The following is a 20907-nucleotide window of genomic DNA, read 5'->3' on the forward strand; positions in this document are numbered from 1 at the left end:
TGATGCTTCCAGCTCCTCCCCCCGTCTCTCTCTCCTCTCTCTCTCCTCTCTAAAATGAATAAATAAAAATAAAAAATAAAAAAAAGAATGTCTGTTTCTGAAAACCTTACTATGTTTAAAAAAAACAAACAAAAACAAAACAATTATCTTAAAACAAAAAGTGTATTTTAAAAAAATAAACTTTGCACCTTGAAACAAAAAACAGGTCAAGCTTTTCGTAAGAGCCTGGGTCTCGCCTGATCAGGTGGTAGCACAGTGGATAGAGCATCGAACTGGGACAGAGGACCCAGGTTTGAAACCTCAAGACTGCCAGCTTGAGCATGGGCTCATTGGCTTGAGCACAAGCTGACCAGCTTGAGCGCGGGGTCGCTGGCTCGAGCGTGGGATCATAGATACGACCCCTTGGTTGCTGGCTTAAGCCCAAGGTTGCTGGCTTGAGCAAGAGGTCACCTTCACTGCTGTAGTCCCCCAGTCAAGGCACATATGAGAAGGCAGTCAATGAACAACTAAGGAGCCGCAACAAAAAATTGATGTTTCTCATATCTCTCCCTTTGTCTATCCCTATCTGTCCTTGTCTCTGTCAAAAAACAAACAAACAAAAAAACCCATAAAAAACCTGAGTGTCAGAATTCCAAAGCCGGAGGCAATGCAGAGAAACTAAGTTTTAGTGACCAGGACATTACACAGATGGAGACCTTTCAGTGGGCCAGATATGACTGTGGAGATGAAGAAAGGGAGGCCCACAGCCAGCAGTAGTTACTACTGCATTAATTTGTGGTACATGGATTTGGGATCAAACTGGCAACCTTTGCATACCAGGATGATGCTAACCCACCAGGGCTTATTAGATTTTGTTATTAAATGAATTCTTTTTTAAAATTTATTTTATTTTTTTTTATTTTATTTTTTACAGGGACAGAGAGAGAGTCAGAAAGAGGGACAGATAGGAACGAAGAGAGATGAGACGCATCAATCATCAGTTTTTCGTTGCGCGTTGCGACACTTTAGTTGTTCATTGATTGCTTTCTCATATGTGCCTTGACCATGGGCCTTCAGCAGACCAGGTAACCCCTTGCTCGAGCCAGCGACCTTGGGTCTAAGCTGGTGAACTTTTTGCTCAAGCCAGATGAGCCCGCGCTCAAGCCAGTGACCTTAGGGTCTCGAACCTGGGTCATCCACATCCCAGTCCAATGCTCTATCCACTGTGCCACCGTCTGGTCAGGCGTTAGATTTTTAATATAGCCTATAGCTCCTACAATGATAGAAAATACAATTTTAATTTGATCAGCAACAAAACTTATTTAAAATATATACAAACTCCAGAACTGATTACTTAAAAAAAAAACCACTCTGCTAGCAATAAACACCCTTGGTGCTGAGATTGTGATCTCTACATAGCATTTCCCACTAAAAGAAACCTGTACTGCCTGACCAGGTGGTGGCGCATCAGACTGGGATGCAGAAGACCCAGGTTCGAGACCTCGAGGTCGCCAGCTTGAGCGCAGGCTCATCTGGCTTAAGCAAAAAAGCTCACCAGTTTGGACCCAAGGTCGCTGGCTTGAGCAAGGGGTTACTTGGTCTGCTGAAGGCCCGCGGTCAAGGCACATATGAGAAAGCAATCAATGAACAACTAAGGTGTCACAATGAAAAACTGATGATTGATGCTTCTCATCTCTCTCTGTTCCTGTCTGTCTGTCCCTCTCTCTGACTCTCTCTGTCCCTGTAAAAAAAAAAAGAGGCCCTGGCCGGTTGGTTCAGTGGTAGAGCGTCGGCCTGGCGTGCAGAGGTCCCGGGTTCGATTCCCGGCCAGGGCACACAGGAGAGGCTCCCATCTGCCTCTCCACCCCTCCCCCTCTCCTTCCTCTCTGCCTCTCTCTTCCCCTCCCGCAGCCAAGGCTCCATGGGAGCAAAGATGGCCCGGGCGCTGGGGATGGCTCCTTGGCCTCTGCCCCAGGCACTAGAGTGGCTCTGGTCGCGCAGAGCGATGCCCCAGAGGGGCAGAACATTGCCCCCTGGTGGGCAGAACGTCGCCCCCTGGTGGGTGTGCCGGGTGGATCCCGGTCGGGCGCATGCAGGAGTCTGTCTGACTGTCTCTCCCCATTTCCAGCTTCAGAAAAATACAAAAAAAAAAAAAAAAAAGAAACCTGTACTCCTTGAAAATATGGCTGATTCCAGATTTGGGGCAGGAAATACACAAATGAGTACAGTGGTACCTTGACACATTAGTTTAATTTGTTTCATGGCCAAGCTTGTGACTCAATCTGCTCATTTGTCAAATCGAATTTCTCCATTTAAATGAATGGGAATGCAATTAATCCATTCCAGCCCCCAAAAACCACATGCATTTTTTGTTTTATATGCTTTTATTTGTTTATTTTTATTTTATTTATTTTATTTTTGTGGCAGAGACAGAGTCAGAGAGAGGGACATATAGGGCCAGACAGACAGGAAGGGAGAGAGATGAGAAACATCAATTCTTCATTGCGGCTCCTTAGTTGTTCATTGATTGATTTCTCATATGTGCCTTGACCTGGGGGCTACAACAGACCGAGTGGCTCCTTGCTCAATCCAGCGACCTTGGGCTCAAGCTGGTGAGCCTTGCTCAAACCAGATGAACCTGCGCTCAAGCTGGCGACCTCAGGGTCTCAAACCTGGGTCCTCCACATCTCAGTCCGATGCTCTATCCATTGCGCCACCGCCTGGTAAGGCTGTTTTATATGCTTTTAAATAAGAAAATGTACTTTATAAAAAACAAATACATATACACACACACACATAATAAGAGAGAATGTGAAGTGTATTTACTTTCAAGGTCAGGCAAAAATGCTGGCAGAGAGGGAGGAGACTGGTGGAGAAGGTATTCATTTCGTGCACTATTGCTTAACATAACTTACTCTCTACACACTTAACGCTACATTTAATTGCAAAATTTAACTTACACACTACATATGATATGTAACTTTATCGCTCAACTTAATTGCTATTTTTTTACTTTGCTTAATCATCATCATTTTCTTCACTTACTTTTGACTTTTTCGCCACACTTTCCTCGCTTTCACTCAGAGGCCGTTTCAACAAAAACCTTTCCATGGAAGTTTGTTTCTTCCTCCCTTTCAGAATGTTTGGCAAGCCATCTAGTGGCGGGTGGCGGAAGCTGTGATTCAAATGTCTGCTTGTGACTTAAAGCAAAAAATCTCACTGCTCGTCTCTCAACTTGCTTGTGATTTAAAGTGCTCGTGTGTCAAGGTACCACTGTATAAAATATCTAATCATACCAGATGGCAGAGAAGCCATCAAAGACCTCAGTCATGGCATAAGGACTTCATAAACCTCTGAAGATGGGACAAAAATGGGACAATTTGAGCATCAATAAGAATGATGTCGCCCTGGCCGGATAGCTCGGTTGGTTAGAGCATCATCCGGAAGCACAGAGGTTGCCAGTTCGATCCCCAGTCAGGGCACATACAGGATGGATCAATGTTCCTGTCTTTCTCTCACTCTCTCCCTTCCTCTCTCTCTAAAGTTAATAAAAAAAAAAATTAAAAAAAAAAAAAGGATGATGTCTACAATGAACTGAAACACTTCAAAATTGTTTAAATCCATGAGATTACAATACAAAAATGACTTATTGGGCCCTGGCTGAGTAGTTCAGTGGATTAGAGCATCCTCCCACTAAGCCAAGGTTGTGAGTTTGATCCCTGACCAGGGCACACACAAGAATCAGCTAATGCATAAATAGTGTAAGAACAACTTATGTTTTCTCTCTCTCCTTCCTCTCTCTCTAAAATCAATTAAAAAAATTACTCATTGGTCATCTTTGGTAGATACTAGGGACCCATTTCATTATTTTGAAAAATTGTAAGTAAAAAGAGTTAAGTTTTTAATGCTGCCTTTCTAGTATTAGCTATACCTCAGAGTAACCAAATAGCTGAAGAGACAGTTTTTTTTTCTTGTTTTTTTTTTGAGACAGTTTTTTTTTAATGGGAAGAATCAAGCTAATAAATGATGAAAGAGTGATAGAATTAGAGCAATAGCATTTTAAAATCCCTAATGAAATAATGGGTCTAAATAAAATAATCATCAATGTCTGCTGACATCGTCCAAAGAGAAATAACCAGATGTGCTTCCTCAAGTTCTTCCAAATGTGCTTCCCCAAGTGCTCAATATCTCTTGAATCTGAGCCACTTCTAGATACAACTCTATTTATAGGAAAACAGGGTCAGAGGAATATTTTAAACAACACTAAGAAACTGGGGAATACTATAGGATAAGTAAATCCTGTTTCTTCAACAAATAAATTACAATAACAAAAAAAGAAGAAATGGAAAGAGAACCTACAGTTTATAAGAGATTACAGAGATATAGATATACAGATTCAATGCATTAACCAACTGCAAAACCTCATATATATCCTTATTAAAAGAAACAATGGTACAAAAACATTACGAGCTGATGGGGGAACTTTAAATGATATTAATATGTGATGATTTTAAGGAGTTATTGTTATTGTTGTTTTAGGTGTAAAAATATTATAGTTTTATTTTATTTATTTTTAAAAATTTTTATTGATTGATTTTAGAGAGAGAGGAAGGGAAAGAGAGAGACAGGAACATCATTCTGTTCCTGTATGTGCCCTGACTGGGGATCGAACCAGCAACCTCTATGCTTTGAGACGATGCTCTAATCAACTGAACTATCTGGCCAGGGCTTTGTAGTTATATTTTTAAAGACATAAACATTTTTTTAACTTGTTTAGTAATGAAGGAAGCCCAGTATGAATATCAATTCTGAGGTATTTTGGCTGGGTTGTTTTAAAATAAAATTTTGAGCCTAGCCTGTGGTGGTACAATGGCTAGAGCTTTGACCTAGGATACTGAGGTTGCTGGTTTGAAACCTTGGGCTTGCCCAGTCAAGGCACATGCAACAAGCAAACAATGAACAACTAAAGTGAAGTAACTATGAATTGATACTTCTCACTCTTACCCCCCTGCCTTGTAAAATCAATAAATAAAATAAAATTTTGAGTAGTCCTTCAAAATTCAAAACTTATTTTAAAATAGCATTTTGTGTGGTGCTGGCGATTATGGGAAAGATTCAAGTAATCTGATTACTGTCCATTTTAAAAAAATTAACCATGTTGTTTTTCAGTTCTGAGGAAACACTAATTTAGGACAAGAACTTGGATCAACCACAGTAAGTTATTAAAACACTCCAGTCCTAAATTATGACTACACATTTCTAGACTAATAAAAATGCGCAGTTGCCTGACCAGGTGGTGCAATGGATAGAGCGTCAACCTGGGATGCTGAGGACCCAGGTTAGGAAATCAAGGGTTGCTGGCTTGAACATGGGCTCATCCAGCTTGAACAAAGGCTCACCAGCTTGAGTGCGCTGGTGATCCCATGGTCGCTGACTTGAGCCCAAGGTTGCTGGCTTGAGCAAGGGATCACTAGCTTGGCTGGAGCCTCCCAGTCAAGGCACATATGAGAAATAATCACTGATCTAAAAGTGATGCAACTACGAGATGAGAGCTTCTCATCTTTCTCCCTTCCTGTTTGTCTCTCTCTGACTCTTTCACTGAAAGAAAGAAAGAAAGAAAGAAAGAAAGAAAGAAAGAAAGAAAGAAGAAAGAAAGAGAGAGAGAGAAAGAGAGAGGAAGGAAGGAAGGAAGGAAGGAAGGAAGGAAGGAAGGAAGGAAGGAAGGAAGGAAGAAAGGAAGGAAGGAAGGAAGGAAGGAAGGAAGGAAGGAAGGAAGGAAGGAAGGAAGGAAGGAAGGAAGGAAGGAAGAAAGAAAGAAAGAAAGAAAGAAAGAAAGAACAGTTGTAGTGGGGAGAAAGGAGAAGGGTTTGCCCTGCAGAGGCTTCTGTTCTGGGAAGCAACCCCTTCCTTTGGCATCTATACTATGTAGCAGGTAGGTCCTTCTTGGAGAGACAATTCCTTCTGAATTACACAGAAGCTCCATGCCCAGGGACTTCTGCCCTCCCCCTCCTCCTTCCTTTCCTACACTAGTAAACAGCTGGGGAATTCATCAAAGCTTCAAAGGGTAGTGATACTAGGTGGTGACAGGTCAATGCCCAGCAGCCCAGGTGAATAGAAGCATAGTGGCCAAGAAGGACTTCCTGCCAAAGAATGATTTTTCACTTCTCAGAAAAGGAGAAAAACAAAAAAATGATTTTCTGGTTCCCAGCCTCAGACACTGGACACCAAAGTGAAATGCTGAACTGTTCTCAAATTTATGGGCTTTCCATAGGTAGTCACAGCAAAGAAGAAATTATATGTATAGGAAAAAAACCACCTTCAGAAATTGAGGGGAAACATGCTAGGTAGCTGAATCACTGAATGCATGCATGGGGATGGACTTTAGGGGGTTCACAGTCCAGTCACCTTACCTGGTAGGGAGGGGGTGTCCCCTCTGTTCCTTACAACTCTGGAACTCTGAAAGGACCTGGACTTCCAAGCCAGTGGGAGTTGCACATAGGACAAAGCAGACCCAAAGAAAACCTGACTTGTCTTCAAGTCACAGCAACAGCAATGGCATTAGGCTGAGGGCTCATTTCTGATTCCCTGAACAAGGCTCTTCATGCTGGTCTGATAAATAGGGTATGTGGCATTTAAGGGCCAAAGCTACCACTTAACCAGGGCTGGGTGGAGCCACCCAAGCAGGTCCGTGGAAGAACTCCAGGGAGGCTGGGTAGCAAAAAGCCACCATGAGTATGGCCAACTTCAACCTCAGAAGATGAACCAAAATGGATGAACTGGCACACATGTCTTTCTGGTCTGCACTAAAATGGCCTAAAGCTAACTTTTTGAAATTTGAAAGCAACCAGTAACATCAAGGCATGGACAGGGCCTGGGCTGCCTTTTCTAGGCTATTCAGAACATTCTCCCAAAGGCAAGTCAGTAAGGAGAACTTTAATTTGCCCCCAGCAGAAACTCTCTTGTTATCTTAGTGCCAGCCCGTCAGCTTCACCTACTAGGCTGCCCGTTTGCCCCAGAGATGCTCCCTGCTTTACTGGCCCTGTCAAACTGTGACCTCACACCTGAGCGTGTCTGCCAGCATGGACTGGACTGAACTCCAGCCAGTGTGACCAGCAGACTGTGGAGACTGCCCCTCATCGCAGAATGGGAGGGGCACCCTCTGCCTACCTCTCCCTGAAACTCCAGAAGTCTTTGCTTGGAAAAGAGATGTACAGCTGGGGGTGTACATGGGGCGAAGACATCACAGATGCTCAGGGTACTGTCTTTCTCTAAGAGCCCCATCTCCGCAAGGATGGCACCTTTAAACAATCTTGCAGGGGGGCAAGCAAATGGTAGAGCAGGTGGGTAGGGCCCCACCAGCTTCTTTGCTGACAGGACAGATGGAGCTCTAAAGCATTCCACCAGCTTCAAATACCTGGGTGGAGTGGGCACAAGGCTCACACATCCATGCCACCTGCCCCAGTGCCAGCTGACTAGGGGTGCCAGGCTGCCTTCCAGAGCTCAGACTGTGGCACCTGGGACATGGGCAAGGGCAGGAATTTACAGCCTCATCCACTGGCTCTGCCTTCCACGAACTAATCCCACCCTCCAAGGCCCCAACAAACACCTCAAGGGGCAGAGGCCACAATTCTTTAGGTCACCTGAAACACCACCTCCTTGTCCAGCTGCAAGAACTGTCCTTCCTCTCAGGGTGACTTTGGATCAGATATCGAGGCTGAGAGACTGGCCCCAGCCCGCCCGACAGGGACGGGCCCGACGCTCGGGTGCGGCTCGGTCGTGCCAGGACAGCTTCACGCTGCCTCCTGGGCAGCCGCGGGCCGCTACAATTTTAGACCCCGCTGGGAAGGCAGGGAGGCTGACACCCACATCCGGGGGCCAGCCTTTGGGTGGGGATCAGTGAGGACTGGGAGTCGATATGGCTTGGGAAGGAAGAAAGGAATGAATGAATTGCAAGCATGCCTGCATGCGTGAACTGCGATGATGGCAGAGGTAGGCGTCCCAAGGAGGGTGCCCACGCCCGTCCCGACGCCACCAGGACATCCCTCATCCCCATGTCCCGACCTCCTGCGCAGAGGGCAGACAGCCCGGACGACACGCCCAGCGCTAACGCCGCAGCCCGCGAGGCGCCGAAGCCGGCGCGGCGCAGCGCTGCCCTGGAGCCAAGCCTACATTCCAGCGGCGGAAAGTGCCGGCCCTCCGGGCTAAGGGCACCCAGGCGCTGAGAGCCTCGCCTCGCCCTTCGCGCAGCCTCCGGGGTCCCGAGCCCGACACGCGGGTTGCACCCCCTTACCTGCCCGCCTCAGCTGCCTCGTCCCCGGCTCAGAGCGGTCTTCGCGGCGCCTCTAGCAAACGCGGAGATCCCACGGCCCAACTGCATGCCGCCCCGCCCCCGCCTGCCGGAGGGCCCGTCTTCGATTGGCCGCTCCTTCCTCTCCAGATTCAAGGTGGGGCCCAAGCTCCGCACAGATCCCACCGCCCCTTCCCAGGTCTGCACCTTCGGCCCTATCACAGCGAGGGCCTTGGGTCGCCTCCTCGTTCTTCCTCTTGAGCCTTCGCAGTCTCGCAGCTCGGTGCTCTCCGCAACAACTGATCCCAGCCTTCCGAACTCTTCCCAACACTGAACTCCAAGGTAGCTTTCAATGTCTCTCCGCACCAACTTAGGGAGGGCCTGAATGGGGAACACCAGAGGCAACGAGGAACCCGACAGTCGTACAAACTGGGAGCTACTATGCTGTCATGCACTTTTCGCAAAGTTGGAAATTTCAGTCTCCCAGGCAGAAAACTTCTGGAGAAGTCTGGGAAGAGTGTAAGATGGATGGCCAGAACATCCAGAGCGGGGACGCACAGGCAGAAGGGTTGATTGCCGGTGTTGTTGGGGTGACAGTAAACAGGACGTTGAGAATGGGATCAAACTTGGCTCCCCCCAACCGTTTTGGCCTGCAGATCCCTTCCTTCGTATCCCCACCATATAGGTTTTAGTCCTTGGAAGTGGTCAGAGGGCTTGATGACACAAACTGGATTCAGTTCTGTTCCCAAACCTCTCCCACCTCCTTGACCTATTACTATCTTGGAGGGAGGGTGTTGATAAACACAAGGGGCACAAACGGAGCCCGGGTTTGAAATTGTTCTGGGAATCAGGAGCAGAAGCTGGTCTTAGGGGCCAGGGCTCATCCTGCAGCCTCTATCAGGGGTCTCTGCTGCACAATGGTCTAAGGCAGGGGGGGGTTGGGAACCGTTTTGGCTGAGGGAACCATGAACGCCACATTGTAAAATAATTCCGTGAGAGCCATACAATGACCCGGGTACGTTATGCATTATCCAATAAAAATTTAGTGTCCCGGAGGACAGCTGTGATTGGCTCCAGCTACCCGCAACCATAAACATGAGCGGCAGGAAATGAATGGATTGTAATACATGAGAATGTTTTATATTTTTAACGTTATTTTTTTATTAAAGATTTGTCTGCCTGGATAAAGAAGATGTGGCACATATACACTATGGAATACTACTCAGCCATAAGAAATGATGACATCGGAACATTTACAGCAAAATGGTGGGATCTTGATAACATGATACGAAGAGAAATAAGTAAATCAGAAAAAACCAGGAACTGCATTATTCCATACGTAGGTGGGACATAAAAGTGAAACTAAGAGACATTGATAAGAGTGTGGTGGTTATGGGGAGGAGGGGGGAATGGGAGAGGGAAAGGGGGAGGGGGAGGGGCACAAAGAAAACAAGATAGAAGGTGACAGAGGACAATCTGACTTTGGGTGATGGGTATGCAATATAATTGAACGACAAGATAACCTGGACTTGTTATCTTTGAATATATGTATCCTGATTTATTGATGTCATCCCATTAAAAACAATAAAATTATTTAAAAAAAAAAAAAGAAAAAACAATCAATAAAAAACTGAAGTAGTGAAGCAAAAAAAGATTTGTCTGCGAGCCAGATGCAGCCATCAGAGCCACATCTGGCTCACGAGCCATAGGCTCCCGACCTCTGGTCTAAGGGGACGGCAGGGCACTGCCCTCTCAGTTAATTCAAGGAAGATGTTAAACTGCAGGAGCTTTTAAGCAGCCGCCACAGTACCCACTCCCCAGAATGCTCAAGGGGTAACCTACACCAAGACAGTGAGTTACTACTTCCCAGCAGCTCTGCACTGTGGAGATGGACAGGATAGGTGGTCTGAGCTTTTTTGGAGCCCCCACCAGGAGCCTTGAGGCTCATGCTATTTTCACGCTACTCAGAGGGCAGCAATCACCACCCCCAATGACCCCAATAAAAAAAAAAAAGAGGCAACAGGTGCATCAGCTGCTGTTTATTGACATACAGGTAGGCTCTATAGCAACAGGTCTGGAGGCGGCTACAGTAGTGGGGAACTGAAGGTGGAGGGTGGAGTGTTTGTCTGCAGCAACAGCTGAGTGGAGTACAGGGACAGAATTGCACTGTGCACAAGGTGGGAGTGGAGAAGGCTGAAGGGTTTGGAGAAGCAAGTGACGGGCAGATCTAGTTTGCTGAAACTAGAACCACTATCCTCTCTAGCTGGCTGTCTCCTGACCCTAGGCCAGGCTTGGGAGTTCTGAGTATCCATCTCTACAGGAATTGGATGGAGTGCACAGGAAAAGCAAGAGCTCTTGCCTCTATGTTAAGTACTGGTCCTGCACCTCTGCCTCCCTTGCTTGGGTAGGGCCATGGGATGGGCAGCCTGGCTCTGGGCTGCCCCACCTGAGCGGGGTCTTAAAAATAACCATGTTTCAGAGACATTCAACTTCCATCCTGGTGTCCCAGCCCACCAGTGCCACACTACAGCCCCTAGTGAGCACTATAAGCATTGCTGGCCTAATGGATGGGTGGGGAAAGGGATTGGACAGGGGCTGGAGGAGGGGCTCTGGGGCCCTTCACGGCACAGGCACCACACGCATGGTGTTGGTGAAGCCAGAGCCAGGACGCCACCCGGTCAGCACAATGACCACATCTCCCTTCTTGAAGAAGCCTCGGGCTTTGCCTGGAGGAAGAGAAGGGAAGTGGGTGAGTAAACACCAAGTCTGGCAGGTATGACCCAGGACATTGCCTGGCAGCAGACAGCAAGCAGGGCTGGCTGGCTATTACTCCTTTACACCACAAGGTGGCCTCAGCCTCACAGCCCAGGCAAAGGGGATGTGGGCAGTCCTGAGATTTCCTTTATCACTCAGATGGCAGAGTTGGCCAGGACCTTTGGACAGTATTCCTTTTATACTCTAGAAGTGGAGAGCCGTGCCCAAGGTCACAGCTAGCTGCTTCCTCTCATTCCATGGTATCTTCTACTTACACAGGGACAAAGGCCACCTCAGTACATGATCTGTTTGCCCCCAAAATCTGCAAGAGCTCTGGCCAATTTTATAAAAAAAAGCTCAGTAATGAGCAGATGCTAAAGAATAAACAATCCTGATTACCCAGGATCCTTTGGCTTTGGGTCCTAGACTGGGAAGAGGGAGAAGACAAACTGGGCTTCTCAGCCCCACAACTCAAAGGCCCTTCTTCTCTCCTGGGCTCAGCCCAGAACTTCAGGGAAGGGGATGCAGGAGTCAGAGAACACTCCCATTGCTTCTCAGCCTTTTGGCAAAGATCCAGTAGAGATACCATTCCCAGTGAGAGCAGCCAGGTCTCTTGCACCCAAAGGTCTGCATGTTCCCTCTTCACAGCTTCCCAGAGAGCCCAGTGTGCAAGCATCCCCACCCCGGGCTAGAGCCCATGTTCCCAGCCACGCACCAACATTCATGGCCAAGTTCACCCGGAGGTCCACGTCCTCGGCCCAGGCCTCCTGCACTGGGTCCTTACACACCACAGGGAAGATGCCACGGTACAGGTGGGCCTGGCGAGCTGTCTGGTGATTACGGGTCACAGCAATGATGGGGGCACGGGGGCGGTACCTGGCTACCTGGTGAGCAGACCTGAGACAGGATGAAGAACAGGCAGAAAAGACCATAAAATGGTGTCCCAGAGCCTCCACTGAAGCCCCTCAGGGGCTTCAATAGCTCACCCTCTACTCCAACTCATGATGCCAGTGTGAGGCTCTGACCATTTCAATGTCTGCTCCCTGGGCCACCCTGTGGGACTCAGGAACTGCCAGCCATGGCTGGGGTAGCCCCCTTTCCTGTATTTTTCATAGCACGTAACTCTTCCTTCTTTATAGCTATGACCCATTTGCTCTCCACCCCTCCACACAGGCCAGGGCGCCATGGCCCTACTGACCCAGCATGGTCATTTTCCCCACATGGCCCATTGCTGGTGGAATGCCCCCTTCCAACTTTTTCATTCTGGCAGGAGGCGGCAACTCTGGTCTAACCTCACCAGCACCCACTTCTCTTGATGCCAGTAACTCCTACGAGACAAGCAGCATGTGAACAGCACCCAACTCTTGACATCTACAGAGAACAGGAACAGAGCCTAGTAACCAACCCCTGGGGAATCTACACCACCAGCTGCCTTCTTAGTGCTGGGCCCTCTCCCCACCTGATGGGGCCCTCAGGTTCCTGTAACAGATCCAGCAACTGAGCTCTGGAAATTGAGTCAAATCCAACTATCTAAGTTAGGCTGAGAAACCTGGGTGCTCCCCAAAGGGCAAGACTAGGAGCTGGAAGTGGTGGTGCAGATGGGGGGCCTCTCAGAAGCCCCAGCACCAGGCACTTCCCTGTACACTTGCAGCTACAGATGTCTCGGGAGTTGGGGAAGAGTATGCAGGCAGGACTGGGCCCCAGAAGGCAAGCTGTGAGGACACACAACAGGTGCCAAGGAAACCTAAGCCATGTGACAGCAGAGAATGCCCTGTTTAAGTCCTGGCCTCCACACAAGACTTCCAAAGGAAAGGAACTGCTGAAGTCAGGATAGGCTAAGAGTGAAACCCCAGAAGACTGGAGCTAAAAATAGCCAAATAGCAAAGGCTGGACCTTTTCATAAAGGTCAGCCCCAATGGTGCGGAGAGAATCTGTACAGATCTAGTGTCACCAGGCAGCCCCACTGCACCTCAGTGCACAGGGACTGCCGTCTGCTCGCTCTTCTCCCGGGAAACCTGAGCCACCCTGGGAGGTACGCAGAGCACACCCCAGATTGGGGGACGAAGGATGATAACTCAATGTCCAGGACTAGGAAGGGATCCCAAGTCCATGCCTGAATACAGGCTCAGCTCGGCTACATGACAACATGGTGACCTTTCCCTGGGCCAGAGATCACTTGTCTTTGGAGTTCAGAGACAGAGTGGGATTCATGCACCAACCAAAGAGCATGTCAGTGAATGGCACTGATTTTCCAAAAGGAACTTTTCAAGAGCACCCAGTAACTGAAATAGGCAAAACTGGTGGCTTTCAAATACCAAGTTACTAACTATAGTCAGTTTATCTGTAGTTATGTAGTGAAGTTGCCACTTCATCTTGATGGTATAAACCTACTTTGGACCCAAACAGTCCCCTATGCCTTACAAGTGCTGCCTAGAGTCCTTTGAGTGCAAGGAATGGGCTCTGGTCATTCTAGATCCTGGCCTGGGCTCTGGGGGAGCTCCTTCCCTGCAGGGTCCAGGTGGCAGGCAGCAGGGTCTTACCTTGTCACAGTGCCATCTGAGCATCGTTCAATGCACTGCTCCCAGGACCCACAAGGAAAGGTGTCACTGAGCAGGGCATTCCCAGGGAGCTGCTGCCACCTCCTACCTGCCAGACTTGGTGAGGATGATTATGGCCCCACTGCAGCACTTGAAAGAGGCCTCCACGGCACCCACGGCGGCAGCTTCTGTGGGGTCGCTGGTAATGGGCGCCAGGCGGCGGAGTTCCTCAAATAATTGCAAGTGGTAGATGGCGGCCTCTGCCTCACGGGCAATCTAGGGGAGCAACATCCGTCCAGAGGGACAAGAGGGGGACAGAGCTTTGTCAGAGCTGTGTCACAACGGGAGAGGGAGGGAAGAGTGGCACAGACAGCTGGTAAGGAACACATCCCTGGGTGCAAAGGCCCAGAGGAGCCCAATCACCGTAGATTCTGAGCGAAGCAAGATCAAGACTTGCAGGGACCAGTCCTTCACCAGGTGCCTGTGACAGCGCCTGTGCCTACCAAGCCTGTGCCTATCCTTCAGATCTGCATGCCCTGAGCTCCCTGGCTGGCTTCCTGCAGGTGAGAGAATGGGCTCTGAGCCCAGGCCCCAGGTGCAGACCAGGCCCTGCCATCTTCTAGAGCAGCTGGAGCAGGAAGCCGGTGACCCTATAGCATTACCTGCCTTTAGGGCCCTACCTGCCAGACTCCGTCAGAACTATCAAAGCTGCTGCTAAACACTTATAGGAGGCCTCCACGCTGCCCATGGCCATGGCTTCCATGAGGTCTGTGGAGTGCCTGGAGCCTCGCACAAGTTCTTCAAACAGCTGACGGTGGAACATGGCTGCCTCAGCCTCACGAGCTATCTGTAAGGTTTAGGAAGGAGGGGAGGCAAGGAGGAGGGGAGGCAAGGAGGAGGGAAGAAGGAGAGGAAAAAACGATAATTATGGAAAGACAGAATGGAGAATTAATCATAGAAGAAGATAGCAGGTTAATTGGCTAAATCTATGCTTCAGGCGGATGCAAACAGGCAGGTGGTTCAAGCCTGCTTAGGGATATGTGCAGATTTCCAGCTTTAGCGGTGGCTGCCTCTCCTCCATCAGAGGAAACTGGTTCTTCCGTTTTGGAAGGAATTTTTGAGGGTGGAGAGAGATGATACAGCGGCAGGCTGTAGCACCTTAGCATGGAAACATGCCCAGGCGGGCTCGTGCTACTCCCTGGCAGGACTTGACCACGCTACCTCATGACACAGCTTATAGGAAGGAACAGGCCCTCCCTCCTCACTTGGCTGTCTGGCTCCCCAGGGTGTCCTGCCCAGCCTCCACCTGCCAGACTGCCACATGGGGTGCTTGGCTTGGCATCAGGCACAGGGTGGCCCACCACTGACTCACATGGAACAGCACTGAGGTCAGTCCAAGCCAAGGCCTGAGGCTGAAGTGTGCTCTAAGCAGGAGGGCGGGAAACTAGTGACATTGGCAGGGTCCACTGAACAGCCATGTGGAGACAGAGGCCTGTGCAAGCATGCAGGCAAGTTAAATACGAAACCTGATTAAAATCTAATGATTAAAAGTCACGAGAAAGCCACTGAGTTATTTATAGACCATCTGCTCAAATAGTAATACCAAGAATTATTAGAAGAAAAATTTAAGCTTTAAGGGCTTATAAAGCAATCACCAGCATCTTAGAGAATAATGGGCGAGGACAGAATCAGCAATATTATCTCAGGATTTGACAGGATAAGCAGATATGTGGCGGGATTCACTAGGTTAAAGGTTTTCTCTTTGCAGAAATGGAATGCATGCAGCCCAAGGACAGGGGAAGGGGAAAGGAACAGGAACAGGGACTAAACCATACCTGGCACTGCCTGGCCCCTAGTTACAGGTCATTAAGTGCATCAGTTAGACACAGGAGAAAGCAGTGAACAGTTAAGACAGGCTGTCATCAGTGTTGACTAAGGACATGGAAAGGAGAGGCCGACATCCCCTGGCCTGGACCCCGTAACTTATCTTTTGAGCAAGACCATGTGATCTAAACCCTGCAGTTCTCTCTAAGGTGTCCGTCTATTATAGGAAAAATTGGGGTCTGGGAAAGACAGATGTGGAAGTGAGAGTCCAGAGCCGGGTTCTTAAGTCTCTGACCCCAGGACAAGCCCCCTGCGGAGATACGGCCTCATCTCCTGCAAGATGAAGCGCTATGTAGCAGGACAAAATGCTAGCTTTGAAGCCAGATCTGGGCTCAGACTCAGGTTTTTTTCTTTTTTATTCTTTTTTTTTTATTACAGAGACAGAGGAGAGTCAGAGAGAGGGACAGATAGGGACAGACAGACAGGAACGGAGAGATCTGAGAAGCATCAATCATTAGATTTTCGTTGCAACACCTTAGTTGTTCATTGATTGCTTTCTCATATGTGCCTTGACTGTGGGGCTACAGCAGACTGAGTGACCCCTTGCTCAAGCCAGCAACCTTGGGTCCAAGCTGGTGAGCTTTGCTCAAACCAGATGAGCCCGCGCTCAAGCTGGTGACCTCGGGGTCTCGAACCTGGGTCCTTCTGCATCCCAGTCCAACGCTCTAACCACTGTGCAACCGCCTGGTCAGGCTCAGACTCAGGTTTCAACATCGCGTACCCATCGTCGGTAAATGGGGGCGGCATGTATCTCACAGAGGCTATGAAAATTACACCAATCCACAGGGACTTACCACTTAATAACTGCCGTGCATATTTAAGGTGAAGTCTAGAATTAAACATATCCCATCTAATTAATTTTATAGATCACTGAGAAACTACATGACTTGCCCAGAGATGCACTGAAGTCCCTACATGGTTTCATGGCTCAGTGTATCAAGTCACTCTGAGGCCACATGCCTAAGCAAGGCAATTAGAGAGAGGAGACGTGTGGAGAGAGCCATACATATACTAGCAGACACTCTAGACATGACTGGTTCAAGGCCCACTGTCTCCTGGGAGAGAGCACTTTCCCAGCACTGGGGCATTCTTAGGATGAGCTCAGGGTACCTAAGCCTCAGAACAGCAAGCCTGTCTGACGTGGCATATCTGCCAGGGCCAGAGGACATAATCACCCCAGGAACAGGACTGGTCTCTACCAAGTTCATCATGCTGAAATCCACCAAGGATGCTTAAGACAGCCCAGAGACAACCTTAGTCAAGATGTCTCAGTTCACTGCTGAAAAGACATACAGTATACATGACATGCCTTCTCTGGAGGCTGGTTAAGCCCAATAACTGGACACATAGAACATGAAGGAGTGAAGGAAGCTATTTCATCCAGAGGTTCTTTTGGGGGGTTGTTTGAAATGTGGGGGAATGTAGGAGAGGAAGTGTCGCATAAAGGGTCCTTTGCAGATGGAAGGGGAATGGGAAGGTTAAAGACAAACCATTTCAAGATTAAGAGACAAGTTCCCTGAGCTACACAAAGTAACACTAACCTAGGACTATTACTGGAAAGTTAATTTGTAACACTCACTTTCTCAGTCATGAGTCACCCTGACAGCAGATCCCTAGTTAATCCTTTAGTAAGCTCTAGAGCAGGAGCAGACGGGGCAGTGGATCCTAGCAAGTCAGGCCATGAGAAGCAGGCAGGCAGTGGGACATGGGGGGAGGGTGGGGCGTGTCACCTCCAGATGCTCTCATTGCAGGGCCAGCCAGGATCAGCTATCCTTCCACCTATCTCTATTTGTGGGCCTGTCGCCTATCACTTAAACCCCACTGTTAAGGCTAAGGTGAGTACAACAGCTCAGAACAGCAGGTCCAGCTGCAGGCACCATGCAAAGCCAGCTCACAGCCAACTCAGTGTGGATGACAGTCTCCAGTGCAGGCCCAGAGACCCCTGCAGGGAGGACATCGGTGGGACAGGAGGGGAATTAAAATGGAAGCCAAATGAAGATGGTTGGAAGCAGAAGCCTTTGGTCTTTCCCAGAGGAGGCAAAGCGTTCAGGTCCTCTGGGCTGTCCGGAGAAAGAGGTACAGGTATCCCAGTACTGGAGCTAGGGTGACAGGGCTGATTCTGATATAGGAGGACATCTCCAGAACAGAAGGCAGTCAGAGGGGGCTCTGGGCAGGGAAGGCAGAACAGAAAAAACAAGACACATCCCCGGCACACACCTTCTCATTCGTGTTGTGATGTGAAGGGTGATAAAGATGTGGGTGCAGAAGCTGAGAGGTACAGCTGTGGACCACAGCTGCCCCCACCCAGCCTGAGCCAGAGCTGGAGTTGGAGCCAGAGTTGCAGCCGGCGCGGTGGGTAGCCCTAGGAACTCACCAGGTGCTGCATGCGCACAGCCTCCAGGGGGTAGTCCCCTTTGGCCGTCTCTCCGGACAGCATGATGCAGTCAGCTCCATCCAGAACTGCGTTGGCCACATCACTGCCCTCAGCCCGGGTGGGACGGGGCTTCTTGATCATGCTCTCCAACATCTGGGAGGGGACAGAGCATTACTGAGACAAGGCCTGGGCAAGAATGACTGCAAGCTGACTCCCTGGACAGTGTGTATGCAGAGAATGTGGGTGTGTGGATGAAGAGGTGTATGTGTGCATATGTTGTGACTGGGTAGGTTCCATGGCAGAGACCAGTGCAAGCATGTGCAGGAGGGGAGGCACATGCCTGCGTGGCACAGATGACAGGTTTCCCAACCCGGTTGCAGCGCCCGATCATCATCTTCTGGGCGAGGAAGACTTTCTCTGCAGGAATCTCGATGCCCAGATCACCACGCGCCACCATGATCCCATCACTGGCTTCCAGGATCTCATCGAACCTGAAAGGTGGAAAAAGAGAGGTTGTGTGGGACAGGGGCCACCACTATAGTGACGCAAAGGGACTTTTCCTGGGAACCTGACTCAGCTATCTTTGCAGAGCAGCCTTTCATGATGTCACCATGGATGCATGCAGGTGCTGGGGTGTTCCAGCTACCTTAGTCCCTCACGGTGGCCCAGTGGTTTTAGCCTGCTGGTTTCCTCAGCACTAGCGTGGATACTTCATTGGGGACAGGGTATGGGGCAGAAGTTTCCTCAACTCCCACAGGCTCCTTCCTTCTCCGTCTGCATGCTAGAAGGCCCCACCTGAGGGCTCTGTGCCACCTGCACTCCAGACGACACTTCCAAGGCAGAAAGGAAACCTGTGGCCCACTTATAGCTCGCAACACAAAGATCCACAGCCTCTTCTAGCCAAGGACACCTTGAGGTGGCCCCCTCTAACTTGCAGAGGAAAGAGGACATATGGCTCAGCCTGGCTGGGGCTCAAGGTCAGCTGGCTCATCAGGATGGCAGAGGGAGGACCCCAAACTGCCCAACACAAAGGACATCTACAGAGCCAAGGTCACACCAGTAGGTTAGGCTACCCTGCCCCTTCCACCCACCACAGGCACATGCCTAATCACATGAGACAGTCTAGGGTTATAGCTGCACTGAGTCGTGTTTCTAGTAGGAAGCCAAAGAAGAACAGATGTCACCAACCTGTGTCACCATCACTTGGCTCTAGATCAGGGGTCGGGAACCTTTTTGGCTGAGAGAGCCATGAATGCCACATATTTTAAAATGTAATTCCGCGAGAGCCATACAAGGACCCGTGTACATTACGCATTATCCAATAAAAATTTGGTGTTGTCCGGAGGACAGCTGTGATCGGCTCCAGTCACTCGCAACCATAAACATGAACGGTAGGAAATGAACGGATTGTAATACGTGAGAACGTTTTATATTTTTAATGTTATTATTATTTTTATTTTTATTTCTTATTTTATTTTTTTGTATTTTTCTGAAGCTGGAAACGGGGAGGCAATCAGACAGACTCTCGCATGCGCACAACCAAGATCCATCTGGCATACCCACCAGGGGGCGATGCTCTGCCCATCCGGGGCATCGCTCTGTTGCAACCAGAGCCACTCTATTGCCTGAGGCAGAGGCCATGGAGCCATCCCCAGCGCCAGGGCCATCTTTGCTCCAATGGAGCCTTGGCTGCGGGAGGGGAAGAGAGATACAGAGAGGAAGGAGAGGGGGAGGGGTGGAGAAGCAGATGGGCGCTTCTCCTGTGAGCCCTGGCCGGGAAGTGAACCCAGGACTTCCGCACACCAGGCCAACGCTCTACCACTGAGCCAACCGGCTAGGGCTTCCGTTATTATTATTTTTATTAAAGATTTGTCTGTGAGCCAAATGCAGCCATCAAAAGAGCCACAGCTGGCTCACGAGCCATAGGTTCCCGACCTCTGCTCTAGATCAGTGGTCCCCAACCCCCCAGCTGCGGACTGGTACTGGCTCGTGGGCCATTTGGTACCGGTCGACAGAGAAAGAATAAATAACTTACATTATTTAAGTCTGAACGATGTTTTATTTTTTAAAAATGACCAGATTCCCTCTGTTACATCCACCTAAGACTCGCTCTTGACGCTTGTCTCGGTCACGTGATACATTTATGTGTCCTATCCTAAAGACTGGTCCGTGAAAATATTTTCTGACATTAAACTGGTCCGTAGCCCAAAAAAAGTTGGGGACCACTGCTCTAGATGGTGAGCACTGGAGAGGGGGGAAGCTGAGATGGGATAATCTAAGCCTAAGTAGAGCTGCATGGCCCTCTCTGGGAAGCTGTCACCATGCCAGAGCAAGCCTGGTCACTGGGCCTCACCAGCTGCTTTCTGAATGAAGACTAGGAAGCTATAACCTTCAGCATAGCACCAAAAAGGCCCCTTCCTAAAAACCCACTGCCTTCCCTCTTGGTGGTCCCTACATTCTAGCAAACACCGGCAGTGCTCCTTATTAGGAGCATAGCATGACTGCTCCTGATCCTGTGAGTAGGGCCCTCTCCAAGGTCTCCAAGGTCAGTCCCTGGGTCTCTGGAACAATGTCAAGATGCTGGCATCCCAATCACCTGGACAGTTTTCCTTCCTTCCTCCCTCCCTCTCTTTCTTTTTTATTTATTTTTGTATTTTTCTGAAGTTGGAAACAGGGAGGCAGTCAGACAGACTCCTGCATGCGCCCGACCAGGATCCACCCAGCATGACCACCAGGGGGCGATGCTCTGCCCATCTGGGGCGTTGCTCTGTTGAGACCAGAGCCATTCTAGCGCCTGAGGCAGAGGCCACAGAGCCATCCTCAGCGCCCTGGCCAACTCTGCTCCCATGGAGCCTTGGCTGCGGGAGGGGAAGAGAGAGACAAGAGAGGAAGGAGAGGGGGAGGGGTGGAGAAGCAGATGGGCGCTTCTCCTGTGTGCCCTGGCCGGGAATTGAACCCGGGACTCTCGCACGCCAGGCCGACGCTCCACCACTGAGCAAATTGGCCAGGGCCTCTTTTTTTTTTAACCAATGCCTTTCACTCCTCTCCTTAGGACAGCCTGGTTCGGTGGGTTGGGGATAAACTCAGGAGCC

The 20907-nt window shown here is 49.4% G+C and overlaps 2 protein-coding genes across 5 annotated transcripts in view; both read right to left on the reverse strand.

Moving 5' to 3' along the window:
* The window catches only part of GRAMD2A (GRAM domain containing 2A), a 45643-nt gene extending 37188 nt beyond the window's left edge, over positions 1-8455 (reverse strand). Inside the window, exon 1 of the mRNA XM_066388552.1 lies at positions 8270-8455. The gene's annotated coding sequence lies outside the window, so the exon portion shown is untranslated. The remainder of the gene's footprint in view (positions 1-8269) is intronic.
* A 1835-nt stretch (positions 8456-10290) lies between these two features.
* The window catches only part of PKM (pyruvate kinase M1/2), a 34642-nt gene continuing 24025 nt past the window's right edge, over positions 10291-20907 (reverse strand). For 2 of the 4 annotated variants that reach the window (XM_066388112.1, XM_066388114.1), the window contains exons 7-11: positions 18156-18306; positions 17816-17968; positions 13667-13833; positions 11736-11917; positions 10291-10992 (exon numbers count right to left, since the gene is read on the reverse strand). In XM_066388112.1, the coding sequence (XP_066244209.1) occupies positions 10886-10992; positions 11736-11917; positions 13667-13833; positions 17816-17968; positions 18156-18306 (760 nt within the window). In that variant the 3' untranslated portion in view covers positions 10291-10885. Of the gene's footprint in view, positions 10993-11735; positions 11918-13666; positions 13834-14237; positions 14405-17815; positions 17969-18155; positions 18307-20907 lie in introns of all 4 variants that reach the window. The other 2 variants (XM_066388113.1, XM_066388115.1) reach the window with 1 other exon arrangement.

Source organism: Saccopteryx leptura, chromosome 6 (assembly GCF_036850995.1).
Source record: "Saccopteryx leptura isolate mSacLep1 chromosome 6, mSacLep1_pri_phased_curated, whole genome shotgun sequence".
Taxonomy (NCBI): domain Eukaryota; kingdom Metazoa; phylum Chordata; class Mammalia; order Chiroptera; family Emballonuridae; genus Saccopteryx; species Saccopteryx leptura.